This window comes from Rattus rattus, chromosome 17 (assembly GCF_011064425.1).
Source record: "Rattus rattus isolate New Zealand chromosome 17, Rrattus_CSIRO_v1, whole genome shotgun sequence".
Lineage (NCBI taxonomy): Eukaryota > Metazoa > Chordata > Mammalia > Rodentia > Muridae > Rattus > Rattus rattus.
This window is the reverse complement of record NC_046170.1, coordinates 15,651,821-15,668,568: the sequence shown is the minus strand read 5'-3', so window position 1 is coordinate 15,668,568 and position 16,748 is coordinate 15,651,821. Positions and strand designations below refer to the sequence as shown.

General features: G+C 51.8%; 1 protein-coding gene across 1 annotated transcript in view; it reads left to right on the top strand.

Annotated features, from left to right (window-relative positions):
- Positions 1-14,876, top strand: part of Cacna1a (calcium voltage-gated channel subunit alpha1 A) — a 295,849-nt gene extending 280,973 nt beyond the window's left edge. Inside the window, 14 exon segments of the mRNA XM_032887650.1 lie at positions 4,126-4,233; positions 4,314-4,414; positions 7,685-7,794; positions 7,891-8,029; positions 8,129-8,242; positions 10,216-10,251; positions 11,159-11,345; positions 13,238-13,491; positions 13,862-13,991; positions 13,994-14,039; positions 14,041-14,144; positions 14,147-14,203; positions 14,206-14,270; positions 14,272-14,876. Coding sequence (XP_032743541.1) covers positions 4,126-4,233; positions 4,314-4,414; positions 7,685-7,794; positions 7,891-8,029; positions 8,129-8,242; positions 10,216-10,251; positions 11,159-11,345; positions 13,238-13,491; positions 13,862-13,991; positions 13,994-14,039; positions 14,041-14,144; positions 14,147-14,203; positions 14,206-14,270; positions 14,272-14,325 — 1,505 coding nt within the window. The 3' untranslated portion in view covers positions 14,326-14,876.
- The last annotated feature ends 1,872 nt before the right edge of the window (positions 14,877-16,748 follow it).

Here is a 16,748-nt window from a genome sequence, read left to right as displayed (position 1 = left end):
GGTTATATAAAACATGCTTTAAAAAACCATTTAGGGGCTGGAGAAATGGCTCAGTGGTTAAGAGCACTGACTGCTCTTCCAGAGGTCCTGAGGTCAAATCCCAGCACCCACATGGTGGCTCACAACCATCTGTAATGAGATCTGATGCCCTCTCCTGGTGTGTCTGAAGACAGCTACAGTGTACTTATATATAATAAATAAGTCTTTTTTAAAAAACCCATTTAGGCTGAGCTTTGGTAGCACACACCTTTAATTCCAGCAGAGGCAGGCAGGTCTCTGTGAGCCCTGACCCTGAAGATGAGGTGGATTCCTCAAGAGATGACTCAGCAGGACTTGTCACTGGGTCTGATGATCAGAGTCCAGCCTCCCAAAGCCATATAATGAAAAAGAGCAAACCAACTCCGGTCATCAGACAATGTGCCACCTGCCACTCCTGGGTAGACCAGGCTGGCCTCAGACTCAGAGATTCACCTGCCTCTCCCTCGAAAGCACTGGGAATAGAGATGTGACTACCATTCCTCACAGTTTTTATTTATTTAATACATATGACTGTTTTGTCTGAGTCTATGCATCATGTGTATGCTTGGTGCCCGCAGAGGCTGGAAGAGGGTGTCAGGCCCATTGTGTTCCTGGAGTTTGAGTTACACGTATTTGTAGTCCTGGGAACAGAACTTGGGTCTTTGGCAAAAGCAGCATGTCTTCGTGACCGTGACCACTGAGCCATCCCTCCAAACCTTAACTAGCTTTCTCTCTCTTTTTGTTTATTTTATATGTATGAGTCTTTTGCTTGCATGCACATGCACCATCTGCATGTAGAGGTCAGAAGAAGAAGTCAGATCCCCTGGGCCTAGAGTTATGGATGGTCACGATCTGCCCTGTGGGTACAGGAGTTGAAACTAGGTCCTCTACATGAACAAGTGTTCTTAACCACTGAGCATACCCAGCCCTTAGCTAGCTTCCTTGTATAATCCAGGAATTGCTCAGGGAATTGCTCTGCCCTCAGTGGGTTGAGCCCTTTTTCACAGTTAACAGTTGAAATAAATCCCCACCGACGTGCCCCAGGCCAGTCATCACTGGTACTCCCTTACTTGAGACTCTCTTCTGGGGGATTCTAGCTAGGCTGTATCAAAATGACAAAGTTAACTAGGACGCTAAAGAAAAGATACACCACTGAGCCACACCACCAAGCCTGCAGTGTCTGGCACTTCAGTCCTGCTCCAGGGGGCTGCGCAGGTAGAGGGGGCCTGTGTGGGTGGAGTTTCAGGACCACGCAGGTGCCGTCATGATGACAAAGCCAGTCACTGTAACAGTCCCAAGCTTCCCATGGCTCAAACCAAAGTGGGTCATTTCCTTGCTGTCCATGTCCTGTTTGTGGACTGGGACTGTGTCCTGTGTCGATCAGAGTCCCTGAAAGACAGGCCTGCCTTCAGAAGCTGGGCACCATGGCACAGTCGGCGAGAGCAGAACTGAAAAGAGTCAGTGTTCACAGTCACACAGAAGGATTTTGGGTTCTGCTGTTTAGTGACACCCTGCCTCAAATCCCCAGAGGAAAGATAAGTTTGGAAATGGCTCCCTGGCCCTCCTGGCCCCAGCCTTTGGGTGACAGAGTGAAGGGAACATGGAGTGTCCCCATACTGCTGTGAATCCTACAAGTGGCACGTCATACTGTGCTCATGTCCCCATGGCTGGAATGAGGGGCTGGAGACTTGCTCTAACAAAGGTCACATCTCATGGCAATGGAACTAGAGTAGAGAGGGCTGCCAGCTTCCGTCAGCTGTGCCAGGGTAGCCCAGGCTCCTGTCCTAGGTCACTGGGTTTCTGGTCTGTGTTCCATCATTAGTGACATTCCCCGGACTGGATATGATTTAACAAAGCCCAAGACCATGAGGCACACATCCATCCACTCGTAACAGCCCTGGTCAGCACAGTGGCATGTGGGGGCAGAGGGAGCATCCTGGTATAATCACAGAGATGCCACCCCGATGAGATCTAATCATGTTCCTGCCTCTCAACACCGCTTTACACACTCCCTCCCTTTTCCTGACACTAGCATTAGAACACAAGGCAAACACTTTACGCACTGAGCTGTAGCCCCAACCCTTCCTTTTGAGACAGGCTCTCACTAAGCTATCTGGGCCAATTTTTTTTATTTATTCATTTATTTTATGTATATGAGTACACTGTAGCTGTCCTCAGACACACCAGAAGAGGGCATCAGATCTCATTACAGATGGTTGTGAGCCACCATGTGGTTGCTGGGAATTGAACTCAGGACCTCTGGAAGAGCAGTCAGTGCTCTTAACCTCTGAACCATCTCTCCAGGCCCAAGGCCAACTTTCAACTCATTTTATAATTCGTTCATTTCCCATCCCCTCTCCCTCTCCCTTTCCTTCCTTCTCCTGTGTGTGTGTGTGTGTGTGTGTGTGTGTGTGTGTGTGTACATGTGTGTGTTATATGTAAACATGAACATCCGGGTATACTCGCCCATGAGTGGATGTGCCAAGGCCAAAGAAAAGATGTCAGGTACCTACCCCATTGCTTGCCCTCTTGCTCATGTTTGAGCTGTGATTCGGAAAGTCTGAGCATCTAAGGCCACAGCTACTCACCAAGGGGCCTGGGCAACACAGGCCTCCAGCCATCTCTCAGGATCTCTACCCTCCATGCTGGCATACAGCCATGTGCAGCCCTTTCCACGGATGCTGGTCATCCAAACTGAAGTCCTCGTGCACACACAGCACATTCTCCTGACAACTAAGCCATCTCCTTAGCCCCACGCCTGAACTTTCAATTCTCCTGCCTCAGCCTCCCTAATGTTTACAACATTAAGTTTTGCTTTTACAGTTTTTGTGTAGCGGAGGCTGGCCTAGAACTTCTGACCTTCCCACTTCCATCCTCCGGGGCTGGGTTTACAGACAAGTGCCACCATGCCCAGCTCCGTCTACTCAAATTAACAACTGGTGTGTGGTTCATCAGTGGAGGACTTTCCTAGCATGTGCAAGTCCTGAATTCAGGCCCCAACACACCAGATGAAGAAATGAATGAATGAATACATACATACATAAATAAAAAACAGTAAGAAGATAAAATGTTTAAATCAGGGGCTGGGGCACCTGCAGGTAAAGCTGTTGACCTGGAACCAATATGGTGGAAAGAGAAAACTACCTCCCCCAAGTGTCCTCTGACTTCCTCATATCCACACACGCATACGAACAAGCACACAAATAAATAAATGTTATTTCAAAAGTGTACAAGAGTGGGAAAAGGCCAGGGGCTGAGAGACAGCTCAGTAAGGTGCTTGCTGTGCAACAAGAGTCCTTTTAGCCCCTAGAACCTGTGTGGCATTGGGCAGGTGGAGACGCAGGACTCTCTGGGAACCCTAACCTAGTTTGTGAATTCAAGGCCAATGAGAAATCCTCTTTCTACAAACAAGGTAGATGGCTCCTGAGGAATGACAGCCAAGTCTCACCTCTGACCGCCACAGAAGGCACACAAGTAAACATGCGCTCACACACACGTACACACACACACACGCACACACACACACGCACACTACCTACAATGGGGGCCATTTGTTACAACAATGGAGTACTGGAGTACACTACAACCTGACTGATAGACTTCTTGGTCCCAAAATCAAGTGCCTCAAACATGGAACAAGGGTGCCATACCAGACATTTTTTTTTTGGTGTGGTTCAGTGACACATATACTTGCTTAGTATATGCAAGGTCCTGGGTACCATCCCAGCACCCAAAGTAACCCCCTCCCAAAACTCTGGCGCCAACCCATTCATGGATTTGACCTCCAGCCTGAGTCAAGAGGACAAGCACTGTGGTGGGAATGGCCTGGAGGCGCTGTCCCAAAGTGGCACCCACGTACACTGCCTGGATTAGCAGACACCCAGGTAGGGCAAGTACTGGCTGTCATCCTCATGGTTTCCACCGATGGGGAAGCTGAGGCAGTAGGGGTAGCCAGCCCTAGGAATGCAGTTGGAAATGGAAGCCAAGATAAGGATCCTGGCCCTTGTGACGTCTCTAACCAGGCCTGTGGCCTGGCAGTGGCCCCACAGTGGCCCCCAAGGCCAGCTCTGTGTGGCGCTCACCATCTCTGTCCACATCACATTGCAGGTGGAGCTGACAAGCAGCAAATGGACGCAGAGCTCCGCAAGGAAATGATGGCCATTTGGCCCAACCTGTCTCAGAAGACCCTGGATCTGCTGGTCACACCTCACAAGTGTAAGAACAAACCCAGGGAGGGGCGGGGGGAGCCTCGGCCAGGAGGCCGAGCCATGTGAGAGCTTACCTGTCTTCCACAGCCACGGACCTGACAGTGGGTAAGATCTACGCAGCCATGATGATCATGGAGTACTACCGGCAGAGCAAGGCCAAGAAGCTGCAGGCCATGAGAGAGGAGCAGGTACTCCCATCGCTGGGGTGCCTGGAGCGGGGTGCTGGGTCTGTGTGTCTTTGTGGGAACCAGTCAGAACAAGAAGTGTGGTGAGCCTGGGCCATCTCAGGAACACCTACCTGCTAACTTTCAGGCACCATCTGGTGCTGGGTGTCTGCCTATGGCAGTCCCTGTCTGAGGCCCTGACTTGGATGCCTGCCCCAGGGAGCTGACATTCCAGCTGGGGAAATGCTAACAGCCTCAGACGACTAAGACTGTTTTCATGGTGGCTAACTGTGCCACTGGGGAAAGTGGAGCCAACTATATAGAGTGCTAGAGCCAGGTTGTGAGGTGTGAGTAGATGGTCAAGGACACCCTCCCTGAGGAGGTGAGAGCTGAGCAAACATCTGAGGTCAGGGGGCTGGAGGGACTGGAGCCATGGCTCAGTGGTTATGAGGCAAGAGCAAGTACCTGGGTTCAGTTCCCAGCACCCATGTAGTGTAGTGCCTCACAACTGCCTGTAACTCCAGTTCCAGGGGACCTGAAGCCCCCTTCTGGCCTCTGTGGTCACCTGATCATGTATGGTGTACACATGTGTACACACACACACACACACACACACACACACACACACACACACACACACAACTTAGGCCTACACACATAAAATAGCAAGATAAATACTTTCACAAAGTAGAACTGGGGGCTGGAGAGATGGCTCAGTGGTTAAGAACACTGGTTGCCCTTCCAGGGGTCCTGAGTTCAATTCCCAGCAACCACCCGGTGGCTCACAACCGTCTGTAATGAGATCTGATGCCCTCTTGTGGTGTGTCTGAAGACAGCTACAGTGTACTCATAGAAATAAAATAAATCTTAAGAAAAAGTAAAGTGAACTGGAGACCATGGAGACCAGGTGCCGTGGTGCACACCTTTAATCTCAGCCCTTGGAAGGCAGAGGAAGACAGATCTCCATGAGTTTGAGGCCAGCCTGGTCTAGAGGCCCCATAGGGAGCTCTAGGTCAAACCAAGACAACATAGTATACTAAGAATCTGTCTCAGAAAGAGAGAGAAAGGAGGAGGAGAAGGAAGAAGAGGAGGAGAGAGGGCTGGAGAGCTAGCTCAGCAATTAAGAGCACCAGATGCTCTTGCAGAGAATCCATGTTCAATTCCCAGCACCCACACAGCGGCCAACAACCATCTGTAACCCCAGTTCCTGGGGTCCTCAGGCATCAGGCACACAGGTGGCGCGCATATGTATGTGCAGGCAGAAGACTCACACATAGTAAAACATTTTTAAAAGAGAAGGGGGTCAAGCATGGCGGTGCATTGCCTTTAATCCCAACACTAGGACTAGGCAGGGGAGGCAGAGGAAAGCAGACCTCTTGTGAGTTCAAGCTCAACTAGATAGAAAGAAATGGAGGGGTTTATATTCAGGGGAAAACATTTATTGTATGACAAAACGTATCCTGGAATGACGTGACACTCACCCCAGATAGGTTTTCCACCTTAGACCGAGGTACAGATATCACCAAAGTCCCATTTGGTGAATCATGAGTTTTATTAGGGTTACTTAAGAAGCAGAAATGACTCAAAGACACCAAAACCCACCCCAGCATGGGTGACAGCTCACAATAGCTGGGAAGCCAGAGCATACTGCACAGCCTGTAAGCAGCTCAGCAGGTTGGAGAGAGTCCTTCCCAAGTGACTCAGTTGGTCTAAACTGAAGCAGTTCTGCTAGACTTATTTTTCTAGCAGCTTTTCTTAACACTGGGTCTTTGGAGCAGCTCGACCCCTCTGAGCATGACTGCTTACTTGGGCAAGGAGAGGCTAGGTGAATCTGCTCAGTTTCAGGAACTTCCTTTGGCTATTTAGAGTTGTTTACCTTGTGCCTTAAAGAACTTCCCTGCTGGAGGGAATATTTCAATCTGAGAAGGATGTTATACAACAGCATTCCAGGCAGGGAGACCAGCTTTACAAAGGCCCTGAGGCTGGACCTTGCATGATGAGTTTAGGGAATACTAAAGAGGTCAGGGTAACACAGCAAAGAAAAAGTGAGAGGAGACGAGAGTAGGGAGGTACAAGGCTAAACCCTGGAGACTGAAGGGGCAACTCCGACTTTTATCCAAAATGACCTTGGAGAAGAAGAGGGGTCTTATGTACAGGAGGGACAGTCCACTGGACACACGCTGGCACAGAGAGAAAGGCACAGAGAGGTCTCTGTACTGGTTGGAGGTGTTGAATGTGGAAGCTGAACATAGTAAAGGGTTTAGTTATGAATAAATGTGGCTGGAACATAGATAGATAGACAGACAGACACATAGATAGATAGATAGATAGATAGATAGATAGATAGATAGATAGATAGATAGATAGATATGTCTACATATATATATATACACATATATACATGTATACATATGTATGTGTGTGTATGTATATGTGTGTGTATAAAACTTGATTGCCTGGGTCCAGCATAAACTTTATAGATGATAACATTGTGGAACACAGTGTCAAAAGTTAGAGAGAAAAAAAAAGTTAGATAGGGTCTCCAGAAACAGTTGAGTGGGTAAAGATTCTTGTCTTTGAATGAAACCTGGGTTTCATTCGCTGTGGCGTGTGTGCACAAAACATGTGGAGCACAAAAAATAAATAAAAGCTAAAAAGAAAAGTTTTAATTAGGGCACTCAGGAAACAGAGGCAGACAGATCTCTGTGAGTTACAGGATAGCCTGTTCTACTCAGGGAGTTCCAGGACAGCCAGGACTACAGAGAGAGGAGAGAGAGAGAGAGAGAGAGAGAGAGAGAGAGAGAGAGAGAGAGAGAGAGAGAGAGAGAGAGAGACCCCCATGCCCCTCAAAAAAAAAAAAAAAGAAACCCAAACAAGGGCTGGAGAGATGGCTCAGTGGTTAAGAGCTCTGACTGCTCTTCCAGAGGTCCTGAGTTCAAATCCCAGCAACCACATGGTGGCTCACAGCCATCTGTAATGAGATCTGATTCCCTCTTCTGGTGTATCTGAGAACAGTACAGTGTAGTTATATATAATAAATAAAACCTTAAAAAAAATACCCCCTTTAAAAAAAGAAACCAAACAAACAAAACCGGGTAGATTAGCAGACAGATTAGACCTGTGTGTGAGTGGGGGTCACGAAGGACTTGCTGGAGTTGGAGGCCTGGTAGTGAACTGCCCTAAAACAAGGCCCTGGGCTCAGCCCCCAGCACCCAGGCTCTGCCTCAGCTTCCAGTAGGTACTAGCTCTGTCCAGCTCTCTCTCCTTGCACATACTGCTTTCCCGTCTTCCCAGAACCGGACACCACTCATGTTCCAGCGCATGGAGCCTCCATCGCCAACACAGGAGGGAGGACCCAGCCAGAACGCCCTTTCCTCTACTCAGCTGGACCCCGGAGGAGGCCTGTGAGTCTCCAACTGGACAGTTGTGGGTGGGTATCAGGCCCCAGGTTCCAAAGCCCAGAGGATGCACACCCTTTCTGGCCTCTGGCCTCTGTGCAGGATGGCTCAAGAAAGCAGCATGAAGGAGAGCCCGTCCTGGGTGACCCAGCGGGCACAGGAGATGTTCCAGAAGACTGGTACCTGGAGCCCAGAGCGAGGGCCACCCATCGACATGCCTAACAGCCAGCCCAACTCCCAGGTGCTGCCTCCCCCTACCCCAGGCTGGGTGGTCAAGCAGAAAGGCTTCTCCCATACACACAGGTCCCAGACTCACCCTACCCCACTCTCTGCCTGACAGTCTGTGGAGATGAGAGAAATGGGAACTGATGGCTACTCAGACAGCGAACACTACCTCCCCATGGAAGGCCAGACCAGGGCCGCCTCCATGCCCCGCCTCCCAGCAGAGAACCAGGTGAGAGCTTGCAGGATCCTGGGCTATCCCCACACAAGTTCTTGAGGCTCCTGTCCCTCTCCTTTGGGAACCCCAGCCTGGGTGGAACCATCTGCAGCTTTGTGGGTGGGATATGGGGAAGACCACCCCTTCCTGACTCCTTCAGAGCCTGTCCCTACTGACCTCTCCCTGACATAAGCCAGAGAGAGATGGAAGACCCTTGCCAAGCGGCTTCTGTCTGCCCTATTTGAGAGCACCAAGGGAGGGGTGGGTCCAACTCTGGTGAGAGCGCCTTTGGGAATGCCTGTTGCAACAGCATGTGGTGTCTCACACACTCAGGAGGCTGAGGAAAGAGGAGGTCCAGGCCAGCATAGGCTACAGACCTGGACTGTATCTCAAACAAAGTAACATGCCTTATATCTGTAATCCCATAATCACTTGGGAAGTGGAAACAGGAAGATCGGGAGTTCAAAGTCAGACACTGCTATATAGCTAGTCTGAGGCCAGCCTGAGCTGGGTGAGATGCTGACTCAAAACAAAACTTAAGAATCCTGACTACTAGTTGGAGAAGTGGCTTGCTGGGTAAGAGCGTGCACAGTTCTTGCAGAAGACCTGACTGGTTTCGAGCACCTACACTACATGACGGTTCACAGCCTCCTGTAACTGGAGCTCCAGGGACCCAGTGCCCTCTTCCTGCCTCCTCAGGCACCTACACACAGGCGCACAAACTCACACACAAGTACACAGTTAACAAATTATTTTTTTAAAAAAGAAAACTAGAGGGCTGGAAATATGACTCAGTGGTCAACAGCACTGACTGCTCTTCCAGAGGTCCTGAGTTCAATTCCCAGCAACCACATGGTGGCTCACAACCATCTGTAATGGGATCCCATGCCCTCTTCTGGTGTGTCTGAGGACAGCTACAGTGCACCTACATATAATAAATAAATAAGTCTTGAAAAAGAAAACTAGAATCCTAACTCCAAAGCTGGAGGGTGGAGCTCCTGGTAGTCCCATGCTTAGCATGGGCAGACCTGGGTCCCACCGCAGCAACCCTTTTGCACTTCACACACATACCACTTACGTGCACTTGTACAGACATGCACATGCACCTGTGTGCTCCCAGGATTAACAGGCATGTTCATATGCATGCACATGGCCTGCTGCCTTCAGGAATAGGGCATGTCTGAGGAATCTGAAAGCCGAGTCTGGATGGGCCTGGGATGGCTGGGGCCTATATTCTGTCGCCTGTCTGGGAGGGTTGGATGTACCTGGTATGTGTGTCTCAGTGTGGCTGCTTCTCTAAGCTACTCCAGCCCCTTACAGGGAAAGCCAGATCCCCATGCGGATGAACAGACAAGCATGCCTGGCTACTGCGCATCAGGGAGTGGGGATAAAGCCCAGGCTGCTACTGAGGACAAGACAGTGTGTGGGGAAAGGAGGGAAGTGGGGCAGGAGGAGGGGCAGGCATGTCTGGCTGGGGCAGCTTACCCTGCATTACCTAGCATATTCGCCGCACCTGGCTGGGTCATCATGGCCCAAGGGCCTGGCCTCTGGCTGCTGTGACCTTGGGGTGCATGTAGCTGCCCCGTCCCTTCTGTCAGGCCTGGCCTGCTGGTCCCAAAACAGAGATGAGCCAAGCTGGGCTGATGGCCACCTGGAAGCTTTGAGCGAAGCTGGGGCGAGGCGGGGGAGGGGCGCCGGGCTGCAGTGTATCGCATGAAACGGGCCAGGAGCCTGTGGCCTTGCTGTCCCATCTGTCAGTCTCGTGTCTCTGCCATCTGTCTGTCTCCTGTTTCTTCTGTGCCCGTTGCGGGGGACAGCCAGCCGGGTCCTGGGGCACCCCCTCACTCAACACCGGAGATTTTAACCTCTTTCTTCCACCCTCCACCCTCCTCCATGTACCACCCACCACTCACCATCCCTTTTGCCTTTTATATTTATTTCCTTCTTTCTGTTTTTTCTGTGTGCGCCATCCTGTGGGGCTGGGACAGAGGAGAAGGGGCCGGCCACGTGGAAATAACCTCAGTGTATGTACCGCGCCCGGCCAGCTTGGCTCCAGCCCCTCTCCCTCCCTGCCCTGTTTGTGACAGCTCCCACCATCTCCCCCTACCCTCTACCCTACCCTTTCGTTCCAAACCCCACCCCATCCCTCCCCCATGGAACCCCTTCCTTGTGTGTTGTGTCCTGTGTGTGCAAGGGGCCGCGCTGCACCCCACTTGTCTTCAGAGCCTCCAAGAGGCCTATCCGCCCACCCTGCCCATTTCTTGGGGGTCTGTTCCCCCAGCTTAACCAGTGACCAGTGGCCTACTGCCTCAGGTCCCTTAGCTCCTGCCTTGGGCTGGGTCCTGCACAAGTTGGAGCAGGCCTGGTCCAGTTGGCCCCATCTTCCTTCTTCTGCCTGCTACAGAGAGAACTGAAGATTGCCCATGGCAAGATCAAGGATTCTGGGACAGTAAATGCAGACTCAGAATGTTATCCATACCTCCACTGCGAGGGCAGCCCAAGCTGGGCCCGGGGGATAGGGGCCAGAGTTGGGGATGGGCATGAGGGGCAGGAGAGTCGGGCCAAGGAGAAGCAGGGCTCCCAGGTTTGCAATCTGCAAGCAAAGTATGCTTCTTGTCAGCTAGCTTGAGCACCAGGGGCTCCTGGAAAGCAAGGCAAGGGGTTAGCCAGGGCCTTCTGGCCAAAAGTCCATCACATACCCTGAGAAGCAGCGACAGTCCTGTCACTGGACTTAAGTATCTGTAGGACTCCACCCTTGCAGCCAGCAAGCCAGACACTCAAACCCCCCACTGCCCGCCCCGGACATAATCCCTGGATGCTCACACACTCCGATTCTGTCATCAGTCAGCCAGGTATAACTGCAGGGCTGGAAGGAGCAGGCCGTGAAAATGCTGGCCATTAACTCTGCCCATACCTGTGCCCCTCCCCCAGACCATCTCTGATACCAGCCCCATGAAGCGCTCAGCCTCCGTGCTGGGACCCAAAGCCCGGCGACTGGATGACTACTCACTAGAGCGGGTACCACCTGAGGAGAACCAACGGTACCACCAACGCCGCCGGGACCGTGGCCACCGCACCTCTGAGCGCTCTCTGGGCCGATACACTGATGTGGACACAGGTAGGCTACCACAGGACCCAGAACAGAGGATCAGTCCTTAAAGAAATAGAAGGCCAGGGAAGAGGAGCTGATGCCAAAAAGGGAGAAGCTGGGAGATAGAGGGTTAGGATCTGGAGTTGGAGGCCAGCCAAGATACACAGTAAGACCCAGATTCCAAAAGAAAGGAGTCTGGCATGGTGGCACACGGGCATGGTGGTGCACGCCTTTAATCCCAGCACTCTGGAGGCAGAGGTAGGGGGATCTCTGAGTTCAAAGCCAGCCCAGTCTATAGAACAAGTTCCAGGACAGCTGGAGCTACACAAGAAAAACCCTGTCGAGAAAAAAACAAAAAGAAGGGACTGGAGAGATGGCTCAGTGGTTAAGAGCACTGGCTGCTCTCACAGAGGTCCTGAGTTCAATTCCCAGCAACCACATGGTGGCTCACAACCATCTGTAATGGGATCCAATGACCTCTCTTTGGTATGCACCATATATACACACAGACCACTCATAAATTAATAAAAAATTAAGAGGAAAAACCAGGGAGAAAAGGAGAGGAGGAGAGAAGCAAGCAAACAGGCGATGTCTCTGGGACCTGACTTAAGATCAACAGCACCATGTACAAAGCCAGCTGTGGCAGGGCCTATCTGATACTCCTGTGTTGAGAAGGCAGAAACAGGTGGGTTCCTGATGCTCACAGGCTAGCCAGCCTAAGTCACTTAGTGACTCCCAAGTGTGAGAAGCTGTCCTTGAATGAAATAAGGTGGAGCATGAAGAGGCTCAAAAGGTAAAGCAAGTACCAGGCAAGCAGCAGACCTGAGTTTGGAAAGAACCACTTAGAGACAGATGACGTAGTGCACATCTGAGATCCCAGCCCGTGAGATGGGAGATGGAGACAGGAGAGTCCCCAGAAGCTCTTGGACCAACTAGCGACCCTGTCTCAAACAAGATAAAAGATAAAGGCCAATACCCAATATCGTCACTCACTTTGTGACACTTGTATCCACACTTATGTACACACATCATACATCCCAAAATAGTTTTGAGACAGGACCTCACTCTGTGGTCCTTGGCCTGGAACTCACAGAGGTTCTCCTGCCTTTAGCTCTGGAATGCTAGAATTAAAGGCATGCCTTGGCTATTCATTTGGTTAGGGGTTTTCCTTAGTTGTGTTCCTTGAGGCAGGGGTTTCTCTGGGTAGCCCTGGGTGTGCTGGAACTCACTCTGTGGACCAGGCTGCCCTCAAACTCAGAGATGTCTGCCTCTGACTCTCCCTCCCGAGTGCTGAGATTCAAAGTGTGCCACCATGGCCAGCTGCATTTTATTTTAAAATTCGTGTGCGTGTGTGTGTGTGTGTGTGTGCGCGCGCGCGCGCGCGTGCCCATGCGCCCCCCAGGGCCCAGAAGAGGGTGTTGGATCTCCTGCTGCCGGACTTGTGTGTAGGAAATTGAATTTAGGTCCTTTGCAAGTGTAGCATACCCTCTTACACACAGGACAGAGACAGAGAGACAGAGAAGGAGAAAATGCTAAAAGGAAGAAAAAAGACTGGGCCGGGTGTGTCTGGTAGTAGGCGACTAACATGTACAAAGTCTTAAGTTGGTCATATTCAACACTAAGAAAAGGGATGGGTCAAGCAAGATGGCTTAGCCTGTAAAGGCATTTGCGGCCAAGCCTGAAGACTTGAGTTTGATTCCTGGAACTCGTGAGGTGGAAGGTCACACTTTCAGATGCATGCCACCGCGGGAGGAGGTGGCTGAAAATAGATGTAAAAAATAAAGAGGTGGAGGTGTGAAAAGGAAGGAAACCAAGGGCTGCTGCAATGGGGGCACTCCTGGTCCTACCTCACCAGACTTCTCCCTTCCCTCTGTGGTCCCTTCTTCCTCCCTCACCACCGTCTCCCACTCCCCACTCAGGCCTGGGGACAGATCTGAGCATGACCACCCAATCGGGTGACCTGCCCTCCAAAGATCGGGACCAGGACCGGGGCCGGCCCAAGGACCGGAAGCATCGGCCACACCACCACCACCACCATCATCACCATCATCCCCCGGCCCCCGACCGGGAGCGCTACGCACAGGAGCGGCCGGACACCGGCCGGGCGCGGGCCCGGGAACAGCGCTGGTCCCGCTCGCCCAGCGAGGGTCGGGAGCACGCGACACACAGACAGGTGCGTGTGGCAGGCCCAGATTGACCAGAAGCCGGGGTGGGGGGCAGAGACGGGTCCTCAGTGGGTGGGACGGGTGGGGGCGAGCCTGGGAGGCGCCCGGGGCGGGGCGCGGGTAGCCCGCCACTCTTGCTTTTCCCCTTGGCCCGGCTTCCCTGCGACTCGTGTCCTGCGGACGCCTGTGAGTGACTTCGGAAACTTACGAAGCTCGTTTCTCGTTTCTCTCCTCACTGTTGTGTTGGTTTGCCCGCCCCCCCCTCCCCGCCTCTCCGTCCCGCCGCCCGCCCGCCCTCCCGTCTGTGTGTCCCCGTGTGCTCCTGGTTGGTCCGTGGTATCTTTGCTTTTGATTTCCTTTGTTTCGATTTTCGTGTAGGGCAGTAGTTCCGTCAGTGGAAGCCCAGCCCCCTCTACGTCCGGCACCAGCACGCCGCGGCGCGGCCGCCGCCAGCTCCCCCAGACCCCCTGCACCCCGCGGCCGCTTGTGTCCTACTCGCCTGCTCCGCGCAGCCTGCGGCGCGCAGAATGGCGGGTCCCCCAGCGCCCCTGGCGGCTCGCCGCGGGTTGCCGCCGTGCGCCGCGCTGGCCTGCGCATGCGCCTGAGGGCCCGCGGCCGCGCGGTGCCGACTACACGGAGCCCGACAGCCCGCGCGAGCCGCCAGGGGCGCGCACGAGCCCGCGCCGCGGTCGCCCAGGACTCCGCGCGCCGCGGGCTGCGCGCACCGCGCCACGGCCGCAGGCTGCCCAATGGTTACTACGCGGGCACGGCGCGCCGCGGCCGCGCACAGCCCGCAGGGCGCGCACGACGCGTACAGCGAGAGCGAGGACGACTGGTGCTAAGCCGCCCCGCCCCCCGCAGCGCCCGTACAGTGCGGGCGCACCGCAAATGATAAACAATAACGTTTTTAAAAAAGAAAACCGGGGAGAAAAACAAAAATAGCTTCTATTGATGAGTTTTATCATCTCGATTGAATCTTTCGTTTTCCCGGTGAACGAAACCGAGGTGGCTGCGAGCCGGAGGGACGGCTGCACGCCCTACACACTTCTCAGACCCACGGGAGTGCTTGCGGGCCACGCCAAACTTATTACTGCCTGCAGAGTTCAACTACAAGAAAATAACACTAACAGTTTTTAAAAGGACAAAAAAAAATGATTGAGAAAACGGTTTTTTTTTTCCTGACATTTGGTCCTGCTTGAAATAACAAAAGAAAAAAGAGAAAAAATTACCACCACCACCGACCGATTCCCTTGCTTCTTTTTTTTTTCCTTTATCTTTTTAAAATTTTTTTCCTTTTTTTCCTATCTTGTTTGAAAAACGTGGGCTTGGGACTGTGAAATATTGCATGACATTAAAAAGAACAAAAAATAATAAAAATGAAAAAACTTGAATCCAAGGGCTTCTGAACTAGAGTGGTCTTTGTCCCTTGACCAAGATGCCTTGCAAGTTACTTTTGGGAAATGGATGAAAGAGGGAAGGCAGTTTGTTAGCTCCCAGAGAAACGGCGCCGGTGTGAAGCAGAGCCCACGGCCCTGGGTTCACTCCCAATGAAGGACACCTGTGACTCCTTGATACTTCCACAGGGCTGTGCCCAGCCTCTGGCCCGTTGAACCAATTTTGTGAGCAGTTCAACCCACCTCAGCCCTGGAGAAATACAGGGCTTGGGGGAGGGGAGATCTGAAAAGGCTGTGGAAGGATTACCGGTCTCATCAAAGCAATGAGTGGGGCCAGGATTATTTTTTACAGAATTATTGTTTATGTGTATGTGGCTTCAGGAATATGTGAAAGTGCCTTCCGAGGCCAGAAGAGGGTGTTAGATCCCTGGAGCCTGAGCCCTCTAACCTGGCGCTGGAAACTGAGCTCAGGTCCTTTGAAAGAGCAGAACATGCTCTTCTGAGCCACCTTTTCCTCCCACCCCACTGTGCTGTCCTCTGTCCTCACCAGGATTCTTACGCAGGGATGGCCCCCTTCACCCTACCTCATCCGACATAATTGTCTACATACCCACTGCGGCCACCAGTTGGCCACACACACAGTGCAGGTTCTAACAGCCCCCCACCCAGTCTCCCAGGTCTTCACCTGCCTCTTTGCCTGTTTGGAAAACACTCTGTGAATATGGTCTATATCTAAAAACTAAAGTAAGATGAGGTGAGAGGGAAGGCCAGGTGCCCCTTTTCACCTGTTAAAACAACGATCAGTTCTCTGCCTGATAGGACTTCTGGTTGTATGTGTCTGGAGTGTGTATGGTGTGTGTGCATGTGCATATGTATGGAGTGCATGCATATGAATCGTGTGAAGGCCACACAGGTTGGTAACTACCTGTCTTCTTTTATTGTTAGCCACCTCTTGTTGTTTGTGAAAAAGAGCCTATGTAGCCTTGGCTGTACTGGAATTCCTCTAAATCACAGAGATCAGCCTGCCTCTGCCTCTGCCTCCCCGGTACTGGGGTTCAAAGTGTGTGCCACCACTGCCCGGCACAATCATTAGACTGAGGGATTGTCGTTAGCACCCAGCCATGACATCATATTTCAAAACTCAACTGGCTTTGTAATCTTTAGCTTGTGATTTAACCTCTCTGTGCCCCTCTTTCTTTTTAGTAAAATGGAAATAATAGAACTAGACACACAGTGTGTTTGTTCTTTTTTATGATGTAAAAAGTGTGGGAGAGCTCTGTGTTCTGATAAAACATTTTCTACGAAAGCGGCCAGCCAGTGTGAGGGCTGTTGAGTTGGCTCAAGGGAGCCCTGACTGCTCTTCCAGAGGATGTGGGCTCCATTCCCAGCACCCACGTGGCAGCTCACAGCCTTCTCTAAGTCCAGTCCCCTGGGATGGAATGCCCTCTTCTGACCTCTGCAGGCACTGCATGTTTATGATACACACACACACACAATACATTTTTTAAAAAGAAGTAAGGGGCTGGAAAGATGACTCAGTGGTTAAGGGCACTGGCTGCTCTTCCAGAGGTCCTGAGTTCAATTCCCAGCAACCACATGGTTGCTCACAACCATCTGTCATGAGATCTGGTGCCCTCTTCTGGCCTGCAGGAAAAGTACTGTATACATAATAAATACATCTTTAAAAAAAAAACAAGTAGGGGTTGGGGATTTAGCTCAGTGGTAGAGCGCTTGCCTAGCAAGCGCAAGGCCCTGGGTTCGGTCCCCAGCTCCGAAAAAAAAAAAAAAAAAAAACAAGTAAGCAAATGTAGGTCAGGAACCTGGGCTGATGCAACATGTCCACGATCTTAGCTCCTCAAAGGCTGAAGTAG